This window comes from Halichoeres trimaculatus, unplaced genomic scaffold (assembly GCF_033239565.1).
Source record: "Halichoeres trimaculatus isolate MK-OKI-2021-1 unplaced genomic scaffold, fHalTri1.1 fHalTri1_scaffold_9, whole genome shotgun sequence".
NCBI lineage: Eukaryota > Metazoa > Chordata > Actinopteri > Labriformes > Labridae > Halichoeres > Halichoeres trimaculatus.
This window is the reverse complement of record NW_027437188.1, coordinates 6,899,978-6,923,225: the sequence shown is the minus strand read 5'-3', so window position 1 is coordinate 6,923,225 and position 23,248 is coordinate 6,899,978. Positions and strand designations below refer to the sequence as shown.

General features: G+C 40.6%; 1 protein-coding gene across 2 annotated transcripts in view; it reads right to left on the bottom strand.

Annotated features, from left to right (window-relative positions):
• The window catches only part of lsamp (limbic system associated membrane protein), a 687,086-nt gene that overhangs the window by 99,084 nt on the left and 564,754 nt on the right, over nt 1-23,248 (bottom strand). For both annotated transcript variants that reach the window (XM_074679520.1, XM_074679519.1), the window contains one exon: nt 5,559-5,684. In XM_074679520.1, coding sequence (XP_074535621.1) covers nt 5,559-5,684 — 126 coding nt within the window. The remainder of the gene's footprint in view (nt 1-5,558; nt 5,685-23,248) is intronic.

Genomic DNA, 23,248 nt, shown 5'->3' with positions numbered 1-23,248 from the left:
GGACAAAGCCCAGCATTTGACTGTCCAGTTTCCACAGTGGAACAATCCACTCTACGCTTCCCCGCTGAAGTCAGAAGACGCTCAGCGTCCGACTGTGTTAAAGCGCTGAGATGCTACGGAGATGAAAGAGAAGGAGGTGGAGTCAGTTACCTGTGATAGGTAGCTGATTCTGAACAAAAGATGAAGGAATTCTAGCGCATATTTTGTCATTGAAATGCACACACAGTAGAACATATCACCACTTTTTTGGGGACAATTTAGAGGAAGCTGATCTTACCTTGCAGTCTTAGAGCAAACACCACTGCTATGTGTATACACTAAAACCAAAGAATTATCCGTTTTCAGGGCAGAAACAGGTAGTGGGTGTGGTCTATTTCAGTTTTTTTCATGTCTTGCAATAATCATTGTTTAATATGAGAACAGATGTATTCCAACTATAAACGAACATAAGATGAAAGTGCAACTTACAGGTAATTCATCTTCAATATTAATGTGAGCAGTAAGCTGCTAAGAAAGTTAATAATTGTACTTATACGTCTTACGAGACTCAAGGGCACAAGTTCAGATGAAAAAGTGGATTTTTTCAGTTATGCAACCCAAACCATTTTTCATCAGATTAGGGCTCTCTCCAGCTCTGCCTCCGCTCGGTGTTAAGTAGAAGGAGGATGAAAATATAGGCTGACACAGACACCTATGAAACAAATATTGGAACAGTGTCATTATTCTTCCTGTATCTCCATCTGCAGAAACAGTGGGGGGACTGCATGAAGTGCAGTGTGGAAGGTGATTATGGACTGAGGGGAGAAAATAAAAAGATAAATCTGAAATAATCTGTGTGATAAACACACGTCTGCATTATGACATGTCTGTATCTCTGTCACAACTGTTTTACCTGTCAGGTCTGCGTGGGAATTTTTTTTTTCTACAGACAAAAATATATAGTTTTTGGTTTATATCTCTCAGCCCTGATCATGACCCAGATAGCAACAAAAAAGAGCTGCGAGATGGAAGGGTAAATGGAAGCTGTGTTGTAACTGTAGCGTCTATTTCCTTGTGGAATAGAGCAACTTTCCCCTTGGGTTTTTCTATATGTGTTCAAGTGTCAACCTGTCTTCACTCCTCAAACAGAACAACAGTGTTTGATCTACTGTCAGGGCCATGCAAATTGATTTTCCTTAAATAATCTCCAGTTGAGTGTTTTCAGTTGAAAAGAAACCGTGTATCATCTGTTTGACAGATCTCTGAGAAATCAAATGACCCCGGGGAATAAAAAGCCAGCCAATCTAATACATCTGCATTCTTGTGTATTAGTTAGAAAAAGAAAAAAAAAAGTTCTTTTAGCTTTTATACCCGTTCCATATTCATAACTCTAAATAATTCATTGTAAATTATAAAAACACATGAAAATCATTCAACACGAGGCTGGTGTTTTTCATTTTCGAAAATCAATGGCTCTTTCATTTCAGGCTTCAGAAACATTTCTTATCTTACTCATTTCAGCGTTCTTGTTCTCACTTTGATTTTACTATCTGGTTTCACATTTTAAAACAGGCCTCTCCAGACTCACAGAGCTTTTTGAGGAATGTGGTGGGCTGTTTTCTCATGTGGTTAAAGATTTATTAAAGTTTTATGTTGGTAACTGCATTGTGGTTTTCTTTCACTGCTTCTGAAGGAGAAATAAGCTTCTGACAAATTGAGTGTGGACACTTATATAGAGTAATTCTGGCAAGTTTGTACAGGATTTTTTTTCTCTTCTTCTTTTTTTTTCTAAGGTAAATAGGTAAAATTGTCAGATGTGAACATACGACTCATCTTTATTGAATTGGTGCCATTTGACCACTCTGTAAATAAGTGAGAGCCTTTATCGAGGCTCAGGTTTCATCATCTGACTGTCAAACGGACACTTCAGTCACTCTCTGAGTAAAAACCCAGACTCTTGACTTGGACAGCCATGAGCATCTGCAGCTCCAACAAAAAAAGTTGAAAGCCTCACCAGCAGAGCGAAGCGGCGTCACCGCCCAGGCAGGCAAAGGCGTGGAGCGGTGAGACCACAGGCTGCCAGACATCATTATCTCGCTCAGCAGTCCCACACATGCTCATAAACTGGGTTAGACTTATGGATTCTGAGGGACGAAAGACACCCGCTAAACAACAAGAACAGAAACAAAAGCTGCAGTGTGTTTGCAAATGACACAGAACACCCATCTCATAAGGCGTGTGCGTCGATAATGATTTATGAGATACAGTTGGAACAGGATTTTTTCTCTATCACACAGCTTCACCTTCAGTCTCTTGCAGTCAAGAACAAAGATTTGTCTAAGGTGGCCTGTCCACAACTTTTTCAACAGGAGAACAATGACAGGAAAGGCCACCTTATGAAAGAAACAGAACATAATGGCATTGGTGTAAATTCCAAGGCTCAGACTCTTGCTAGCTTGAAAAATCTACCACTGGATATATCTTTTCCTTGTCCTCTATGTCCGTCTCCTTCTATTTCACTGTAATAAAGTCTTTTTAAACCTACAAAAGAGCCTCAAAGAGACTAACTTTGTTAACCATCTGAACCTTGAGGGCTCCTCTTCAGTTTAAATGAGAAGAAAGTAAATGGAAGCCTTCATTTTTCCCCTTGAGCTCCATGAAGCAGCCTGTCACATCCACATAGCTGGAAGGATTGAGCTTACCAAATCACCATTTAGCTTCATGCAAACAGACGAAAGAAGCAAATACACCAATCTAATTTGTTGAACTTCCAAGCGAGAGGAAAAAAAAAAAAAGTGTTTTTGATGAAACATGGCTTGAATGTTCAAAAGAAGAAACTGACACAGTAATTGATAAAGACAACAAATAGAACTGCTTTCAATCAGCCCAGGGTTCTTATCAAAGTGAGATGTTGTCACCTCAGGCATCTCCATCCATCACACACGGAGCTTATCAGCAGTGGAGGACATTAGTCTTCTCTCTGAGAATGGATTTAATTCAAAAGCAACACTATCCTCTCGATCTGTGGACACATATACAGACGATGTGCCAAAAACCGAGCTGTGCACACTTTGATAGCATGTGCTAACATCAACATGGCTGTCATACATGAGGAAACCTGATAGAATCCTTATTATCATCATGTCACTGCTCTAGGAAGGATTTTCTCAAGTCGAGGTCATGAAGTTGTGACGTGTGTGGAGGAAATACCAGAAACAGCATTTCTCCTTTCTCTGTAGAGGAAATTTGAATGCTGATTGAATCTTTTCATCACTTACAGCAGGGGTCAGTTTGTAGGTAAAAATATTGTTCTCAGAGGACTTTGTCTCTTAGCTACTATATAGTGGGCCAAAACCCTGTTCACAGAATGAAAATAATGTTTATACAGCACCTCTAAAAACTAATGTCTACATGTTTCTTTGAAAGACGATAGCACAGCAGAGATTCATTGAGATGAAAACATTAAACATTAAATAGAGGGAGATAAACATCACTGTATAACACAGGGACTAAAATGTTTGTGCTAATGTTCATTCCAACCCACAGTCAGCAGTTATTCTGCTCAAACTTGAGAGTCTATCAATAAAATGAAAAGGGAGGTTACATTAGCTCTGCTTGGAAGATGACTAGCAGGACATAACCAGGATTCACTAACCGTTACACATAACGGACATGTCTCGGAGCACTGGGCTGCCAGCTGTGCTTAATATAAACAGCTAGTAAACGACTAACAAACTGACAGTGTTTACTTGTTGTCACGTTAGCCAACAGATACGTTGGAGCACTGAGCTGCTGATGTTGTTAGGTATAGCCAGCTGCCACGTTTGTATGATGTCACGTTTCAAACTGTATTGCCATGTAACCGTACTGATAAATACCTTACCTCGTGGGTTGTATCCAGTAAAAAGTCTTCTTGAACTAAGTACATTTGTTCTGATCCGATCTCCATTTATTTCAAAAACAAACAGACGCCTCGCTTACAGAAATTTATGACAGTGTGCGGAGACTCTGGGCCACAAGGTGGAGAGGGAGTGCACTTAAAGCAGATTTAATTTCTTTTTTTTTTCAGTTTTTTTTAGCAGAGTAGGTGGCATTTTCATTGATATATTTAATCACCATTAGGTAAGGTTTCAGAAAAAATAACACAATGACATCCTTCAAGTTGCCTATAAAGCCGCCAATCCATCCATTTTTCTGCCAAGATGGCAGTGCGCACTGACACTGCAGCTCGAGGCTCCCCGCATCCTTGCACCATTTTGTATTATCCTAAATTTCATTGTGACTTATTCTATTATTTTCTGTTCTATTCTATTCTGTTCTATCTAAACACTTCCCCTAAAACTCCACCCCAATAATGATAAACCTCCCGATAAAACAAACCAATTAAAAACCAAAAATTTGGATCACATTTTAAAACTCACTTTTACAGACTTCCTTTAATGAAATTTGCCCCTTTTTTGATTTTATTTTCAATGTGATAATAGGATTTTAATCTTTCTGATAAATGCTTTCTCTTTCATCATTTTGAATTTTCACACTCCTTAATCTATTATTTTTTTTCCCAACCTCTTCTGATCCCCTTAATTGTTGGATTGAATTATAAGTCCTGTTATAAGAATTATAGTTTTCACTTTATGTATTAATCCATCTATCAATAGTTTTATTTATTTTTCTGATCTCATTGTTTTCCATCATTTTGACTTTTTCTACATTATTTTATTTATTCCCCTTTTTTTGTTACTTCTCCCTTGATGCTTTTATCTATAAGTTAATAATCTACTTGTTTAATCATTTAAAGGCTATTTAGCCGTTAGCTCAGGTTGTATCACTCTCACTTTCTTTTGCTCTTCTGTCCTTTTTCTGTGTGACAGTTAGGCTCCAGTGTCTACTATCACTACAAAATTAATCACAGAAATCATTTTCAGCAGAGAAAATTTAGATTTCTCTACTCACTACTAAACTTTGTCAGCCGGTGTGGTGTTGTCATAGAGACCTAGACGTGCCGTAAATCGATCCGGTCCTGCTCTATCTGATCGGGAGGCAAAGAAGTAGCAGTTTAAAATAAACTGTAACCAGCAATATTGGTGCTAATAATCTCATTTTAAAGTGTGGATCACAACCAGACATATATCTAGAAGTGAGAGTTTTAATCAACTTCAAACTCCTCACAGCTCCTTTGATTTGCAAAGAGAAAAAAAGAAAACTGTTTACACCACCATAGGTGTTTTGAAGTAAAGCTTATCTACACTACATCGCAGGAAAGAATGAAACCAGCATGGATGGTGTGAATGGCCATGTGGATGTTTGTTTTTTGTCACTTACTGTACTGGAATTGCTGAATCAAAAACAAGTAAACACAAGTCAAAGTCAGAATAATCTTATGGGCCAGCTCTGACTGCTGCAGGGCCACTGGTCACTAACCTGTACCTTTGAGACCACATGCACCAAAGCTAATACACTCCAACCACAAAATGCTTCAGTTGGACTTAAAAAAAAAAAAAAAGTAGGTATGTTTCACAATGTTGCAACATATTTTGAACGACTTAGACCCAAATAAGCACTGATTAGATGATTCTTACCTGAGGGGTTGAGCAGCCGCCAAGTGATCGCAGGATCCGGCCTGCCGCTGGCCAAACAGCTGAGCGTCACGTTGCTGCCTTCGTTCACTATGATGTCTTCTGACACCTTGTAGATGTTGGCTGGAACTGCAGACACAAACAACATGAGGGAAAGTTAAATGAGGTGTAGAGTGATTTCATGAGCAGGCTATGTTGTGTATCATACAAAACAAATCAATTCAATTTAAGAAGCAACATTCCCCCAGGGCTGCATAGTATATTTATCTTTGAACTAGTGCAACTGACCCGCAACATGTCAGAAACACATAACAACATAATTTACTGCAGAGATGCAGACCCTCACCAGAGCACTGAGTGAGCTGTCAGCTGTCTACTCAGAGCCTGCTCGTAAATGTGCACAAAATAAATCTGCAGGCACTTTTTAGAGACTTAGCGCCCAGTATTTTTTGGGGGGTAGATGGAAGAGTTTGACAGTCAGCCTGGTGAATGAAACTGTTTTATACTCTAATGGTGCAGGCTTGGACACTTTAGTATCCCTTCCCAGATGGCAGGGGGCTGAGTAGCTAGTTCAGAGAGTCAGTGCAGCTGCTTATAATGCTAGTTGCTTAACCATAGAGCTCTGGCAAACTCTCTGCTGTTCAGTTGTTGATAACCCTCATAATACTTGTGGAATTTACAAGGAAATTATTGCATAATTTGTGGTATTTTCACATGTGCTCGGCACTTCTCATGTCTATTAAAGAACTGCTTTCAAAGTGTAGAAAGCCAGCTACAAAGGAAGAAACTACTTCTGGAGTAAAATTGAAGTTAATTTATGCAAGTGCAAAAAACAAAAAAAAAACTCTGCAGCGCTTCATTTTGAACCCATGAACCCCAAACCAATGCCTATTTCCACAGTAAAATTACTGCCTGGTACAAGAAACTGAGCTTGGTATTAATATTTCATCCTTACTTTTACACACTTTACACAGGATGAAATGTTATTTCTTGTCTCTTTTGTCAATACAAAGACTAAGAATTTTGTATGGTTTTGCACAATTAAGGAGTTTACTTAGGAGCCCATCTCAACTCCACCCTTTTCTCTATGATGTCCAGGATTTAACCAGTTTATGAGTTTACAAAAAGGAGTTGGAGGTTGTTGTGTTAAAGGAAAAGAGATGTTTAGGGCCAATTACAATTACAGCCTGGCTCACACAACAGGAGTCTTGGGCTGGTTTGACCCCGATTCAGCTCTGCAGATAATCAGCAATCTGGTTGTTCATCCCAGATTACCTTCTGGTGTAAGTGGGAGTAATTGAGAGAAATTTTTAAACCTGTTTGATATTTATTGGGATGATAACACCACTCATTTTAGCTGAGGATAGTAATAGCCAATTAGAGAGAGTCACCTATGAGGGACTGGAAATGATCTGGAGTTATCAGACACAAAAATGTTGTCCATGTCTCCCCAACCACTTCTTGATTCAGATGTGTTTAGTCCTCTGTCAAATGTTGTCATCTGATAGCGCCCTTACTCAGTGTATTGTATGGCTCTAGGAAAGTTGTACTGTGTGTGTGTGTGTGTGTGTGTGGGTGTTACATCATCAGGCTGTGTGCCTGCCTTGTTGTATCATGTGAATGAAGAACAGAGCAGTCAGACACAACTCTGTGGTTATGTTTAAAATATTGTAGTAAAGTTTTAAGATTCAGAGGTATTTTCACCCAGAGGCCAAGGGAAGCCATGCTTCCTCTCTTTTTCAGACTGTAGCTGTAATTTTATGAAAATACTCTTTTTAACAGTTTTGATAATTCTTCTGTGTTTGGTCACTGTCATCTCCTCCTTATTTCTCTCCTCTTCTTATCGAGCATTTTACAACGTATAAAACAGCGCCCTCCTAAATGTTTTGTGCCGAATGAGTGATGAAAATACAATATTGCAGAGTGTTGTCTTCAAGGAGGCCAAACTGAGTTGGCGTCCCTTGATGAAAAACACAAGAATGATTAACCAATCAAATGAGGCTGCGGTCATGACACTGCTCCCTGGTGGTTGGCCAAGACTGTGTCAAGGGAAGCCACCCCGTCTTTGGCCTCAAACCAATCAAATCACAGTATTATCATCATCAAGCCACTGAATGAAATCAGGGAGATCAGCACATTAGCAGTGTGCATGAAGCAGCCAGTTGTGCATTTGAGTGAGAGGTTGAGTAAAATAATAAGATATTTAAGCTAAGTCAAGAGAACAATGTACCTGTGTGAATGAGTGACTGAGGGTGGGAGAGTGAAAGGGTGTGTGTCAGTGTTTAAAGTGGCTACATAACAAGCATGTGTAAGTAAAGTGAGCGCTCCCTGGGCTCTCAGGTAATTCCATTACATGAAATAGCCATATACTAGCTGCAACATAGTCTTTTATGTATCCCACTCCCTAAAAAAAAAAAATAGAGGCTTTGTCTCACTTGGCTCCCTCAAAAAAAAAAATCCCCAACGCCACTGTTAAGATGAAACCTAATATATTGGCCTCAATAAACACCCAAAGTTAAAGAGGGAAGATAAAGTGACGCCTCAAACGCACCAGATACGTCTGCAGCCCGGCTCTGTTCTGCTGCGTGTTGACTGTGTTTGTCAACTCACGCCGGCTGCGTGTTGGTTCCAACAAGCTGCATAACTGACGGACAGCTGGAGTCACAGACCGAGGAGTTCCTGCACTTCCCGCTCCATTGATAAATCTCTCTTTATTCACACTGGGCTGTGAAACCTCAAACTGTTGACTCCTGGTCTGGCTCCGCTCATTATGTTCGTTCGTCGTCGTCGTGGTCAGGCTAAATACACACTGTTTTGACACAGTTTGTTTTGTTTTGAAGGTCACTGGGTGTTACTAGGTAGTTTCAGTCACGACTTCCTGTCCCACTTGATCTTCCCTTTACTGAAGCTGTCTATTAAAGCTCTGGCACACAGAACAAAAATGGATGACTGTGTATTACCTAGGACCTGCTGGACCAGCCTTGCAGCTATGAAGAGGATCCATATTGACTTGAATGGAAACATGTCTGATATGGTGTCATGACAGAGCGGAGATGGACTGGAGACGCATCTGGTGTAACTTCAGCCATGAAGCTTTACTTATTTCCCAGGCATGCAAGAAGACAGTATTTGCACATTTGACTGTTCAGATTTTTTCTTATCTTGACATGCATACTCTACAAATAAAGGACACCATGATCGTAGTTTGCTAAATATATCACCTCTTTTGCTGACACATTTTCACCCAATGAAACAAACAGATACCTTTCTATTAAAAACCCTAGATATTCAGCTATTTGCTCATAAACCATGGTTTGCCATCTCTTCATAGAAATGCCAGCAACAATCTAAGGTTAAATGCAAACAAGCTGACCTCAATTCTCAGTGAAAGGAAAAGTTAAGAAAAGCTTTAGAGAACTGTTTTCTCCTCTTGCTTTAGCCCTCAGAGGCACTTACAGTAAACTTTCTCAACCAAGGATCCAAATAAGCAATTTAATCTCCTGCCCTGGGACTGGAGCTCATGAAAACAGATTGCCTCTCTTGTCATACCAGGACCCACCAGACGCTTGGCACTGATTCTGAGTTCAGAGACATACTCCCAGGAAAGCGGGCTCCAAAGAACAACCCAAATTTAAGGGTGAAATAAAGAATCTTTCATGTGCGCGTGTATATATGACACTGACGTTCAAAGTAACACGGAGCTGCTTTAACTCGACACAGCGCTTAATGATCATCCTGCTCTGCTTTCACCATCTTCTCCTTTCTCACTCCCACACAGACTAAAATCTAGAGGGAGGGAGGGGGGAACCTTAACTCTGGCAGAAAACAACTCAGATGAATTAAAGAGATACAGTCGGCTTTAAAGCGAGTCAGCAGCAAAGATGCAATCAATCATGAAGATGCAGCGGGCATACATCACTGTTTTTACAAACTGCTGCTGAAGTTGTTGGGATAAAGTATGGTATGTACAGATGCGAGGGCACAAATACAAATAATGACTGATGACTTTGGAATATGATGAATGATAGCACTTGCATAAAAGTGGGGAATGTAGAAGAGTAACTTTCTTTTAGCATGTGATAGATTCTGATTTGATATGTGCATGTATTTTCTCCTGTCAGGTAGAATTTACATAATATTTTACCCTCTGCCAAACCCTTCCTCTTTTATTCACAAAGCACACGCCTAAAGATGTTTCAGTATCATTTTAACATTTGGTACAAATGATTATGTGTGGGTGTATAATTAAGGATAAACATTTCAGTTTTCAGTCAAATTCCTTTAGCGGTAAATTATATTTTAATGAGGGCCATCAATGATTAAATTTGTAGTCGTGAGAAATCCCAGACAGCCAATAGTTAATTACAATAATCACATGTTTTGATTTCAATTACTTTGCATTTAAAAGACAGTTAAATCTGTATTTGCAATGTAAAGCAATTCAGGAGGGAATTGAGAATGAACTACAGCTGCTATTACCACCAACATTAGCGCATCATTTGCCTCCACCGTCTAATCCGTCTCAAGGTCTAATTCACAAAGCAACTAATCTCAAGCTATTCATAATATACAGAGTTCTGCAGCTCTGCTTTCATCCTGATGGCGTAACGTTTTTTTCCACATATGTGCACTAGCCAACTTGTTAGGTACGCCTTTTTAACTGCTTGTTAATGTAAACATCTAATGAGCCAATCGCACGGCAGCAGCTCAGTGCGTTAAGGTGTGTAGGGTAAGGTTATAAGGTTATATCAGTGAGTGATGGTGATTGATGTGGTGGTCTGAGTATTTCAGAAACTGCTGATCTACTGGGATTTTAACCCACAACCATCTCTAGGGTTTACAGAGAATGGCCCCAAAAAGAGAAAATATCCAGTGAGCAGCAGTTCTGTGGGCCAAAATGTCTTGTTGATGCCAGAGGTCAGAGGAGAATGGACAGACTGGTTGGAGCTGATAGAAAGGCAACAGTAACTCAAATAACTACTCACTACAACCAAGGTTTAGGAAGACCATTTTAGAACTCTACACCTCCAACCTTGGGGCAGATGGGCTAAAGCAGCAGCTTCACATAGGCTCACCAAAACTGGACAATAGAAGATTAGAAAAACTTTGCCTGGTCTGATGAGTCTGGATTTCTGCCGAGATATTGGGATGTTAGGGTCAGAATTTGATGTCATCAACATGAAAGCATGGATCCATCCTGCCTTTTATCAACGGTTCAGGCTGCCGCTGGTGTAATGGTGTTAGGGAGATTGTTTTAACCCCCCCCCGGTACCAACTGTGCATGGTTCAAAGTCAACAGCCTTCCTGAGTATTGTTTGTGATGCTCCTGCGGTGCCATCTAAGTTTAGTGATGTTGTCTTGGAGGTAAATCTGACTTGTGCTTTCACACTGATTAGTGTGACACAGCAGACTGAGACCCAGTCTGCTAAAGTTACTCAAGCTCTTTGCAGTCACTAACACTCTCTCCCTCTCTGCGTCCCTCCTCACAGGTACACTGAATTTAGGTTCTGGTTGGTTTTGTTCTTCTTTGGTTAACTTCCTGTTTTATTTGCAACCAGCAGCACATACACACACCTATGCAGGTCGCACATGATTGATTCTGCTGATTTTTCACGCTTCATTCAGTAAATATTTAATTTTGAATTGTGATTTGGTTCCATATTGTTTAATCCCATTTAATAAAGTATTTATTTATTTTAAAGGTACATGGTGGTTGTCTCCCTTTTTATCACAATCTTCTGGGCTGAGTGTGACATGTTGCTAATCCTGTCCATTCTTTTGTTTTACCAAACTGCACCTGTCTTCTGCAACAGTGTTGGGGAAGTTACTTTTAAAAAGTAGTGTTTGCCCATTACACATTACTTCTTGAAAAAGTACTCCCTTACTTTACTCAGTTACCCTCTTTTTATGTTACCGTATTTTTTCGCACTATAAGGCGCTTCGGAGTATAAGGTGCACCTTCAATGAATGGCCTATTTGAAAACTGTTTTCATATATAGGGCGTACCGCATTATAAGGCGCATAAAATAGAAGCTACAGTAGTGGCTGGGGTTGTGTTATGCATCCACTAGATGGAGCTGGGCTGAAGGGAATGTCAACGAAACAGTCAATAAGTCAGTCAAACTCAGGCGACATCCACACAGAGCCACACATTTTCCTATCCAACAATTTTCTGTGCCATTTTCAAAAAAAGTGAGCTGTAAAGACGAAGCCGTGTCTGCTGTCCACAAAAGCAGTTTCCAGAGATCAGTTCACATGCCAGAGCTTTGGGGGGGGCGCTGTTTTGCTCTGACAATAAACAAAAGAAGAAGCCCAGGCCAGCCTGAGTGCTTACATTAGGACTTACCAGAATTCCTCTTTACCAGTTCTTACCACTGTTACTTTGGCGATGCCCCCTGACTACAGTAGTCATGTTTAATCAATATTAATCCATATACAAGGCACATCGGATTATGAGGTGCACTGTTGGCTTTTGAGAAAATTGAAGGCCTTTAGGTGCGCCTTATAGTGTGGAAAATATGGTACTTGGTACTTTTGCGTTACTTTTATGGTGCTCAACTTTGGGTAGAACCCCATCTCATTTCCTAAATGTGTATAGGCCTACATTAAGTTCTACCATGGAGTAAATAACAGGTCATTCTTTTGTTCTCTTTTTTTTTTTGAAAAATGCCACAGAGCACTTGACAAGAAAAACAATAATGCCATGAAGACTGACTGCTCTCTGCATGATATTGTGAGTACCAGCCTCAGTGCCTGTGACCATTGCCCATGCATGCAGCTGAGGCTGTGTTGCTGTCAAATTGGTCTCTGGGAAAAGTAACGTTGTACCCAACTGAAAAAGGAGCAACGTTTCATTACCATTTTTTCACCCAACACTGTTCTGCGCCACACCACAAAGCTCAAATAATCTCAAATTGGTTTCTTGAATATGTCAGTGATTTCACTGTACTCAAATGGCCTCCATAGTCACCACATTTTACTCCAACAGAGCTCCTTTGGGGATGTGATGGAACAGAAGATTCTCATCACAGATGTTCAACCAACTAATGTGCAAAGCTATCATGTCAAAACAAAGTGAAATCCCTGAGGATTGATTCTATGCCACCAAGAATTGAGTTACTTCTTGAGGCAAAAGGAGGTCCAACCTGGTATTGGTGAACTTCAGTGGCTGGTGAGTGCATATGAAAGGCTGGATGCAGAGAGGAAGTCCCTAAAATGTATGGAGTGGATACACGCCAGATGTGAGACACATCACATTTCATGACCAGCTCACTTTTTGAAGCTGGCAAGACACAGCCAACCCTAAAAATCTATGAGAACACAGGCCATAAATTGTACATAGGTTATTGTTTTTAAAAGGAAACAAATACAAAAGCTCATGAGTTACTTAAGATTCTCAACAGCAGCACAATCTGAAGCAAAAAGCCACTGAGGGACATAACAGACACTTTCAGCACTCAACAACTGCTGTCAATTTGTCCATAAAAAGGGCTTTTAAACCCAACTGCTCCATTAGAGTAACTCTGTGGCCCTACAAAAGAAGGCGCTTTACTCCTCGTACATCAGGGTGTTATCTTTGCCGGTGGGCACTGTAGCCTCCTCTCACACAGGGCCGTGTTCCAAACCTTTAAAAATGCTCCCTTTAAACGTTTACCTTGATTTACAACACAAACACATCTGTATATGCTTACCTGAGTTGGTTTATATAAAACAAAACATATGGAAAATCTATAGTGAAATCATTTAAGAGTTCCAAGTTGTAAACACATTTGTGAGACTGCATCATGTGGGAATTCATCTGCAATCTAAATCTGATAGAAGTCTCCGGGTTGAAATTGAAATAAAGCTGCCTCGCTCCCTCATATCGACCATGTTTTCCAAGAAACAATATTTCACCATTTGTCTCTTTCAGATTGCTTCTCCAGCAAGGGTATTATTGAAGCTTTGTCTCTGTGCAGCATCACTAACAACCTAACATCTCTCCCCGCTCCCTGTCACATACACACACGTTTCCCCCAAGTAACACATCCCTCTAATACCAACTGACAAGACTTTCACATCATGCCAACAGCATTTTAAATGAAGTCATACAGAGTTATTGCTGTAGCCAAATGACCAAACTGAAATGAAGATGTGTTCTCCAGATATGGGAGATGGAATAGCCTGGCAGAGGCACTCGATTGAGGTGACAAAGAATCCAATTGGCTCTTTTCCCGCCTTGAGAAACAACTAAAGCTGGGTTGGAAAGTTGATTGGTTGAAAAGGATGGGTGCTGGAGAATTAATCCCAGCACAGCATTGATAAAAACGGATCGAGGAGGAACAATTGCTCATACTCTGATAACCCTGCCACCTCTGGGGACATGGGAGATGAGGGTAAAAAGGGAGAGGAAGACAGTAGCGAAGAAAGGGAGTTTGAATGACATTTCAACTTGCAGTATAGCGTGTGCTGTCCAGCTGCCAGCGGTGAAGGGGGAGACAGGAGAAGAAAGGAATGAATAGTAATGGTAGTCATAGGTCAACCTTCGAGGAACAATGCTGGAAAGGGCAGCTCTCTGAAAAGCACTTTACCTCAGCGGCTGAAGGATGAATGAATTCCTCAGAGATACAATGCACTATCTGCTAATGTTTTCCCTATGGCTGAGAGTGTGTGAATTATGCTACCAACTACCAAGAAAAAAAAACAAAAAACATCCATTTTCAACATCAGGCTGTGTACATAAGAGAGCTGTATGTACGCTCTATTTCACAAGTACACTCAGGGCCAGATTTAAAGGACAGTGCAGCTTTAGCTAAACCTGCTCAAATGTGACAAAAAGACATAGACTTCACAAGGTATGAATGCAAAGCATTATACTGAGCTGCAGGACACTACCATCCCTGTGCACCAGCACTTTTTTTGTGTGCATAAGTTTATGGGCTGTTATCAAGCAGTCCAGGCAACACTCAGTCTTAAAACATGAATGGCTGAAAAGGTGTAGTTCTTTGAGAATCTACTTGAGGCTGGCTGTAGAAGCACTGGAAACCATAGACAGATCAAGCCAAAAGAAGACAATCTGTACAGAGGGACCATGTTTTGAAACCTGAAAAAGGATGCCTCTTGGAGCTACTGTAAAAACACCCCAAAATACTAAAAGATGACATAGTAACTTTATAAACCATTCTTTTATTCTAAAGGTCCCATATTATGCAAAAATCACTTTAAGTCTTTTTGTGAAATGTGTGGGTCTTTGGCTTTCCTCCCAGCCTACAAAATGTGATATTAAATGACAAAACCTTTTGTCATTTAATATTTTGCTTCTGAATGTAAATTCCTGACCTAAAATGAGCTGTTTAGATTTTGGGGATTTGCTGACGTCAGCGATCCCTTTTTTGACCAATCAGGAGCAAGTCTGACTTGATTGGTCCACCGGAGTAGATACCCCCAAACCCCCACCCCACCCACTCCCCTCCCTATTGCTGGAGAAATCTCTCCAGCAGTAGGGAGGAGAATGCCAAAGATGAAAAGCCATCACTGCTTTGTTTTTGGCTGTAAACAGCCACATTGTTCCATGCACAAGCTTCCCATCTCTGAAGAAGACAAGACTAAGTGGCTAGAGTTCATTTATCAAGGAAATGTGCCAGCTACACTCAGTAAAACTGTGCATGTGACGTTGTTTTTTTTGTTATGTGACCCATGGCACATGAATGCTTAACATCTTTACAGCTAGGTACGTCAGAATAATGCCTGTGGCCTAGTGCAGTGCTTTATTATAAATATTAATGGTCTGTAGAGCAAGATCATCAAAACTCTAACGTTTTACAGAATTTTATAAAATTCTCTCAGACATAATTTCATGACCAAAAAGGAGGACATGCCACGGCAAAAGAGGCTGTATGGTCACACTTTGTAATAATAAGCTTGATTTTCATGACAGCCCTATCTGTTTGTAATAACTGGGATGGGACTGGTTTTAACCTGACTCGCTCCTGGGAAAAAATAGAAATAAAAAAAAAAATAAGTACAAAATTCATACTACTTTTGTCATTATTTGCTTTAATTAAAAAACTGGTAAGAAGGATTGGGACAGTCGCTGTAAGCCCGTCTTCATAACCAGGTGTGAAACAAGAGAAAACTGCAAAGTTTGGGGGACCTGTTTGCATTGAACTATTACTGGCGCTATGTACTTTGTGAAGTAGACCGGTGGGTTGATGGAGTGTGAATTTGCTCGTCTTCATCCCCTAAATAACATATTTCATCTGTGTTTATTTCCCTCTAATCCCCAAAGTGGGAGTAATTTCCCTTCAAAAACAAAGCATCACCTGCTTCAGTGGGCAGAGACATTTCCCTCCTAAAAATTGGCAGGTACCACCCTAAGAAAAACATCAGGCCCTCCCCGACTAATGATATCCTTCTTGGTTTGAGTATCCGGCTCTTCAAAAAGTAATGAATCTCTGATGAAAACATTATAAATACACTGACCTTGCTTTCAACTCTAATTTCAAACTTCAAAGAAATAAAGGAAGGGAAGAGGGATGGAGAGACAGAGAGCAGGGAGGAGGAGTAATTAGGAGAAGGAACGTGTTTATGGGTTTGTGCATTAAGTGTGAAGAAGAGCGCGAGTGTGTGAGAGAAAGAGAGTGCCACGGGCAGTTCGGCAGCATGTGACATGTTAACCACTTCATTTATTCATTATTGGAAGAAGATGAAAGTGCTGATCTCATTTCTTTGCATGATTAACCTCTTGTTGTCCTTTTCATTTCTGGTTAATTCCAGATTTATCTATTCTTTTGTTCACAAGTCAATTTTGTGATTACATCTCAAAAAACTGTTTTATAGCAGAAATAATACGATTTTAGACAGTCAAAAATAAAATAATAAAAAACAGACCATAAATTAAATTAAATTAAGTTCTTATAATTTTTTTTCCAGAATCTGCAGCAGTTACTTTCCTTCACTTTCTTTATGATCGAGTGTTTCATTAATAAGTCTATTTCTGTACTTTAAGCTTAAGGCATTTACTAACTCTAAGTTGAATGAACACATTTTTCAAAGAGAAAAGTGATTTTAAATTTGGCATTACACATGGAAAAATATGTTGCAGAATGTGGTTATGCAGAACTGAAATGTGCATGAATCAGCTTTAAAATCTACACTGCCAGAATAAACAAGGCAGTTGGGAGTGCTTATGCATGGATCTTGCACACATTCATGCAGTTGACTGTTGAATATTACATACTGTCCGCGCTAGTGCAAAACTTTTATTCAAAGAAATGTTGCCCTGATTTTCTGTATATGTTAGACATGCCTAGATTTGGCTATAAAAGCAATAGCAGACTAGCATCTTTCGAAATGCTTCAGCATAAAGACAATTTAGACACAAAGCATTGATGTTGTCGGATGGGGTTTTGCCAGGAATTTAGAAAATAATCCCAAAGGCTTTAAACTGGGCTTCATTTTGACCTAATTTGGAACACACATTTCTCAGCTGTAGTTGAATGCATTACCAGTGATGTCCCTGGGGTGTAGGGCACAAGGGACAACATCAGATTTAGAAAAATGAAGCCTATCCAGAAGTGCTGAAAGTTTCTTTATATCGTGAGTCTGCATGAGGCTGGCTGCAGAAAGACTGGAAGGACACACCAAAAATAAAAAGTGTGTTAACAGCCTGGTTCAAAACTGAAACGCTAATTCGCTATCGACAATCGACTGTATGGGGGGGGTTCTGACACCGATGATGGAAAGATATTAGGATACCCCGGTTATCCAATTGTCCAATCAGAGACACAGCTCAGCTCAAGTGAACAAGTGGTGCCCCATAGCTGTTGGAAAGGAAGCTCAAAGCCTGTGTCATATCCAGTATTGCCGTGTCCAATGATTGGCTTCATTTTATCATTCATTCAAACATCAGGAACAGACGGGTAACGTCACAGAGACTATCTCATACAGTCTAAAGCAGGCAGCAATAACATCAGAATTTCCCCCTACTATTAATGTTACAAAAACAAAACAAAACAGAATCACAACAACAACAACAAATAGGAATGATATCAAAATATTGTTGAAAAAAAAAGACACACACTTAGGGGCTGATAGTTATTTAAATAGGACCACGGTAAAGTTGTGATTATGATTTTATTTTTTCCTTACCCCCCACCCCCAAATAGCACCGTGATTGACTTCGCCATTGTTTCTTTTTAAAACCTTACTCTGCCAGGTGGGGTCAGTATTGAGTTCACAAATCTACTGTGAAACTAAATCTGGAAATGTTTTCCATTTTATTCTGACACTGCAAAATAAAGACAGACTGGGAGCTATATTTTTCGTATTTAAAATAAACAGCTGTGAGTGTAAAAGCTGTCATTATCAACTGTCAGGTGTGAGTTTTTTTCTCTCCAACCTTCCCAGCTGTAGAACAGTGTTGTGTTTTAAACCAAATGGGCCTGTAGCAGCCGCTAAAATCCATTTTGTGTCCTCTTGTAGTATTCCAAAGCAGTCTTTTAAAGAGCCATTCAGCATTTAACATACCGGTAATAGCTGCAATGTCATATGAGCAACAAAATACAGTTCTGCTCCTCCAAACTTGTTTCTACCGGCTCGCACCATCTTGTCATACTTTGGTACGACCCACACTTTACTTTACGACCAATCAAATCACCGTGGATTAAACCATTGCATTAAACCAGGGGTGCTGGGTGAGAGAGCATGTCCATTGGCCACTGTTTTCATTCAAGCCTGGTGATGCCAGGATAAACGTGCCCCAATGAAAGTGACGTGTGCACAAGAGGGAAATACAGTCTATGGGGAAATACCATTGTGGACCATTGTGTTAACCAGGTTAACTTTATATGGGGGAGTATAAACCAAAACCTCTGAGTAAAATACGAATGGAAAACAAACAAAAAAGCATACAAAACTTAACAGATTAAAGTTGCATGACCCCCCTGAAGCCAAAATAAAAACCTTATCCCCCCCCCCCATTTGCATATAAATATCGATCATCCCCTTTGCCATTGTTGTCAAGTCAAGTGTTGTGATAAAGTTTGTTACGGTTCAATGCAATACTAAGGTTGTGTCCCAAATCATTCACTCATTCCCTACTCACTATATAGTGAATTAGATGTAGTGGACTTTATAGTCCACTCAATCAGCTAAATTAAAACAACATTTCGGACACTACTCACTCGCTTGCCAGCCGCTGACAGTGCGATTTTACTCTCGTGTCACTCAGGGACGGCTGGGGATTTACAGTTATAACTTTTCTTAAACACTACAAAACGGTATTTATTTCAGTGATAACTAATATTATGCTTAGCCTATTTTCTGCATCAGCCATACATAATAAAATCATTTATCACACATTAATTATAAAATTAATAAACCATACATCTGCACAGCAATTTATGCTGTGTTTCAGAATTACAAGGTCCAGTGAATGCATCACCTGCGATGAGCGGTTCAGCAGCTCACGTCCGTGTTCTTTGTTTCACTGCTCAAAGTTGTGAGACGGCCTTGTCCGAAAGTTAAACAGAGAGCAACTTTTCAAAATGCATTGTGGGATACACTGAGTGGACTATATAATGAATGACCATGCTCGTGTCTCTTCGTCCTGGCAGACTACCTGGGTTTGTTTATATCTGGCACGCCACAAGCGGACTGATACACTAAGCAGTGAGCGCCTCATAGCCAGCTGTGGCTCTGCAGTGGAGGTAGCGCCATTTTACCACACAATGAGAACTAGAGCCTTGTTTAGCGGTGTTTTCGTGTGAAAGTAACGAGCTGAAAATTATCTAAATAAAGCATGAATGCAGACCGATATCAGATTTTTTCGGTGGGAGTCCATTTATTTGTGATTTTGGTCAAGTAAAATATGGCCCCGTCTGAGTGCAGAGGAAACCGGCAGAGGAGCAGGGAGGGGGTGTTTGATGCGTGAACCCTGGGCTTCTGCTGCACAAAAACACTGCTGTAGGGGTAATTTCTGCCCTAAACCTTGTGATAGGACCCAACTTGTTCCATCCCGGAGTATCACTTTAAGGTCTTATTGATATAAACAGCAACATTATAACATTCTGCAAGCTCAGCCATTGGTCAGTGTCCAGCTTCATCCACTGTACTTCTGAAGACATTGAAAGCAATGTGGTCACCTGTCATTCTGTTATTTACGATTCTGTTTTCGCCTACCCCAAAGCTGAGAGGGCTGGAGGGACGGCTGTCAGCTAACTTTAGACTGCATATATTCTTTAGTATGTGCTGCTGCTAAAAGTAAAATGCTGTACAATTTCTTGCTTGTCCCTAAAAAAATGATACAACAATAACTGATGCAACAGTCCAACTAATGTAATGGAGGTTTTGGTGGTCTTTCAGCTTGGGATCCCTCATTCAGGTTACATGGGGGTTTATTAACGCCAGTTTGCATCTGAGCAACAGAAACCTGGTGCAGAGAACTAAAAAATAAGAGCATCCTGGGCAAAAGTTCAGCAAATAGACTGATTATCTGCACTTCAAGAGAAGAAATGAACCAATTTAGCCCAGCTTTTTTAATCCATTATGTTCTCCTTTGCTCTCCATTTCTTATACCCACAGGTGCCTCTTACATATTAAGAGAACGCCTACATGTTTTCTTGGTCCATCTCAGATGAAGACATGCTGAGCATGCAATTAACCTCTGAACTGAACCAGAGAAGGCATCATAGAGGATGCAGCCTCGTGCACCTGGACTCTGTCAGGTTGCTTTATATTCCCACCAAAGTGCTTATTACAATTCAAGGATTGGCACCAAACTCTATTCTACCCTTCTGGACATGACCGGAAAACAATGAGCGAGGCAACCGCTTTGGGGATTAGACTGTGAAATTCATTCTATTACTCCGCAGTCCTGCAGGACATTGGTCAAAGCGACACGACACAAGCAACTCTATGCGCACAAAATAAGAAGCCGCGTCAGAATAAAAGAATAGTTTGCCGTTTAAACTTGGTACAAGCACTGGAAAGGCACAGTCATGGTTCCTTTATGAGAAAGACATTAAAGTCTGGCTCAGCTATAAATCATCCATACTGTCATTGCTTCTGTGTTTACCATTTTACTTGTTTAGTGTTTTTCCCTTTGGGCTCGCTCTGCTCCCTCCTACATTTACCCCCCGCAGGCTCTCAATGTGACATTCGGGGGAGTGATGTGGCGGTGAGTGCAGAAGAGGCGTGCGATTACGCTCAGCTAATTTGAAGCCATTAGAAGATAATCAGGAGAGAGCACTTGCAGCTCTTTAGCTTTTTAGTGCTTGGAAGCTTTACTGCCAATTACCTACTTTCTATAAACCAAGGTTGGTGCAGAACCTCAGATCCAAAGGGCAAGAAGAGAACAATATAACCAGCGTGTCGGGCACCAGGGAGGCTGCATTAAACACCCGAAGAGTAAATATCTTGAACTTAAGCAAACATCTGCCGTGTGTCCTTTTGGTAGTGTTATTTTTGACTTTTCAGATTTCTTTTCAACTGTACTTTGGCACATTCAGCTTCAAATCTGTTGCCAAGGAGAATCATGACCATTCAGGGGCTGAAAAGGGAAGCCTATCGAAAATCTTTTCACTGGATTTGGCCACAGGAGGTAAAAGAAAGTGGCGAGGCAACTACCCACTCTGACATGGAAATCTTTGATAAGTCTGCCACAGAAATGTGCAACCTTTCACAAACTATGACTTACTGAAAGACTTGAAAGCAAAAGGGAGAAATAAAAAAGGAGCGTCAAAGAAGCAAAAGGTAATCTCTGTGCTACATCTCAAAGTGTCGGCAATGTGCTCGTGTTGATAAAGACTATCTCTTTAGATTAACACTAAGCCTCGTGGCTGAGCTGGAGGATGTAGTCTTGGTACCGAATGATGCGCACATACCCCTCGCTGCATACACACAACTTACAGACACTAATACACATTTTGTTTGCTGCAGCTCAGACAGTATGCTCCTGCGACTCACTGTTAATATCCAGAATTCACCCCTTCAATCATTCATTTTGACAGTGTTTTCTGATGAGACGACAAGATGCATCTACATCACATCACGCTCACCGCACACACTCTAACACACATGCATGTTCTCTCCCTGATCTCATTTGATCTGAGACCTCGGGTGTGTTTTGTGCAGCGACACACGTGAGAACTAATTCATCTACGGCTGGCAGCAGAAGTGAAAGGAAAGAAAATGCATAGGTGTTAAGAAGTGGGCCGGCACAGCTGCAGGAGAGGAAACTCAAGTGGTCAGACAACACTAGCAGATCCAATACGCACACTGAGTTATAAAAAAAAGAAAAAGGGAAGAAGGGGAGGATGAAAAAGGGCTTGCCAGGGAGGAAGACGCCACCTCTTCCTCTTCCCAACCATCCCCGTTAGCAGCGGCAGTGCATGAAAAGCCCAAGCTGCCTGTGAAACTTTCAAAGGAAGTGGCGAATACAAGACAGATGCAGTGGCCTGCTGGAGGCACCAATGGAAATGAGCGGAGCGAAGAAAAGGTAGCTTTTTGTGTTTTTCTGAAGGAATATTTTCTTCTTCTGAGACCTCTCATGTGTCTGAACAGTCGTGATGTGTCGACCTCACTCTGCTCAGGGAACGTAGAGGTGATTAATTAAGGAGATGGTTTTGCTGCTCGTGATGAAAGGTGTTTTTCCGACGAGGGTCCCTCAAGGGCAGCAACCTCGTAAATCACACGAACATTTAATTGGTGTTTGCACTAAAAGAGGGAAAACAGAGGCGCAAAGTAGAGAGATGGAGTAGAGATTTGTTAACAAGCTGTACACCCACAGCCAGGGAGGGTCAAAAAGGAGAAAAGATATCCAACAGTGTTTTTTTTCTTTTCTTTTTTTATGAAAACAACTAATGGCAGCCCCTCGCCCTCATGAAAAATGTCCGTGTTTATGTATTCCATCTGAGCTGAAGTTCTTATCTTAGCCCAACGGTACTTCCCTAAATCCTTTGCGTTCTCCGGAGTAATAGCTTGGCATTCACAGCGTGCAGACAGCTTGCCAGGAAGGTAAAGAAGATTTTGCATTCGAGCCATGAGATGATTTAGAGGCTCCGGATATCATACAACTCATGATAATGAGAAAAACAAAGATAGCTAGACAAGCTAAAACCAAGGTTAAAGAATTTTTGCCGCCATGGCCGCCTTTCTTCTATAGGTACCATTTCGTCAACTGTTTAATACCACTCGCTGCCCTTTGTTCTTCCTCTCTCAAATATCATCCCTCATTATGTCACTTTGGTCCACACCAGGGTTGTTAGAGATCACAAGCACTCCTCCAGCCCACACACCTATGCAGTCCAGTGGAGAAGTGTTTTTATGCCCCACCGCTTCCCATTTTCCTCCCACTGTGAAACCGCCATCACCTCCTCTTTCTTATTCCAAAGTCATTTACAGTCTTGTTCAGTATAGCTGCATCAGCAAAACCCAGGTTCACAGAGGGAGACTGTGCTGCTGTGCAGTTGTATTTTTCAGCCATGTCGAAGAAATTATACATTCTTTCATATAGATAGATAGATAGATAGATAGATAGATAGATAGATAGATAGATAGATAGATATGAGCTCAATTTGAAGTAGCAGGAGACTGAAAATATGAGCTGACACGAACACCTAAAAAAACAAAGTATTAGGGCACTTATTTTTCTTTCTCTCTGTTTGTCTGAAACTCACTAAAGCCTTTTAGAAAAAAGAGAAAGAGATGGAGAC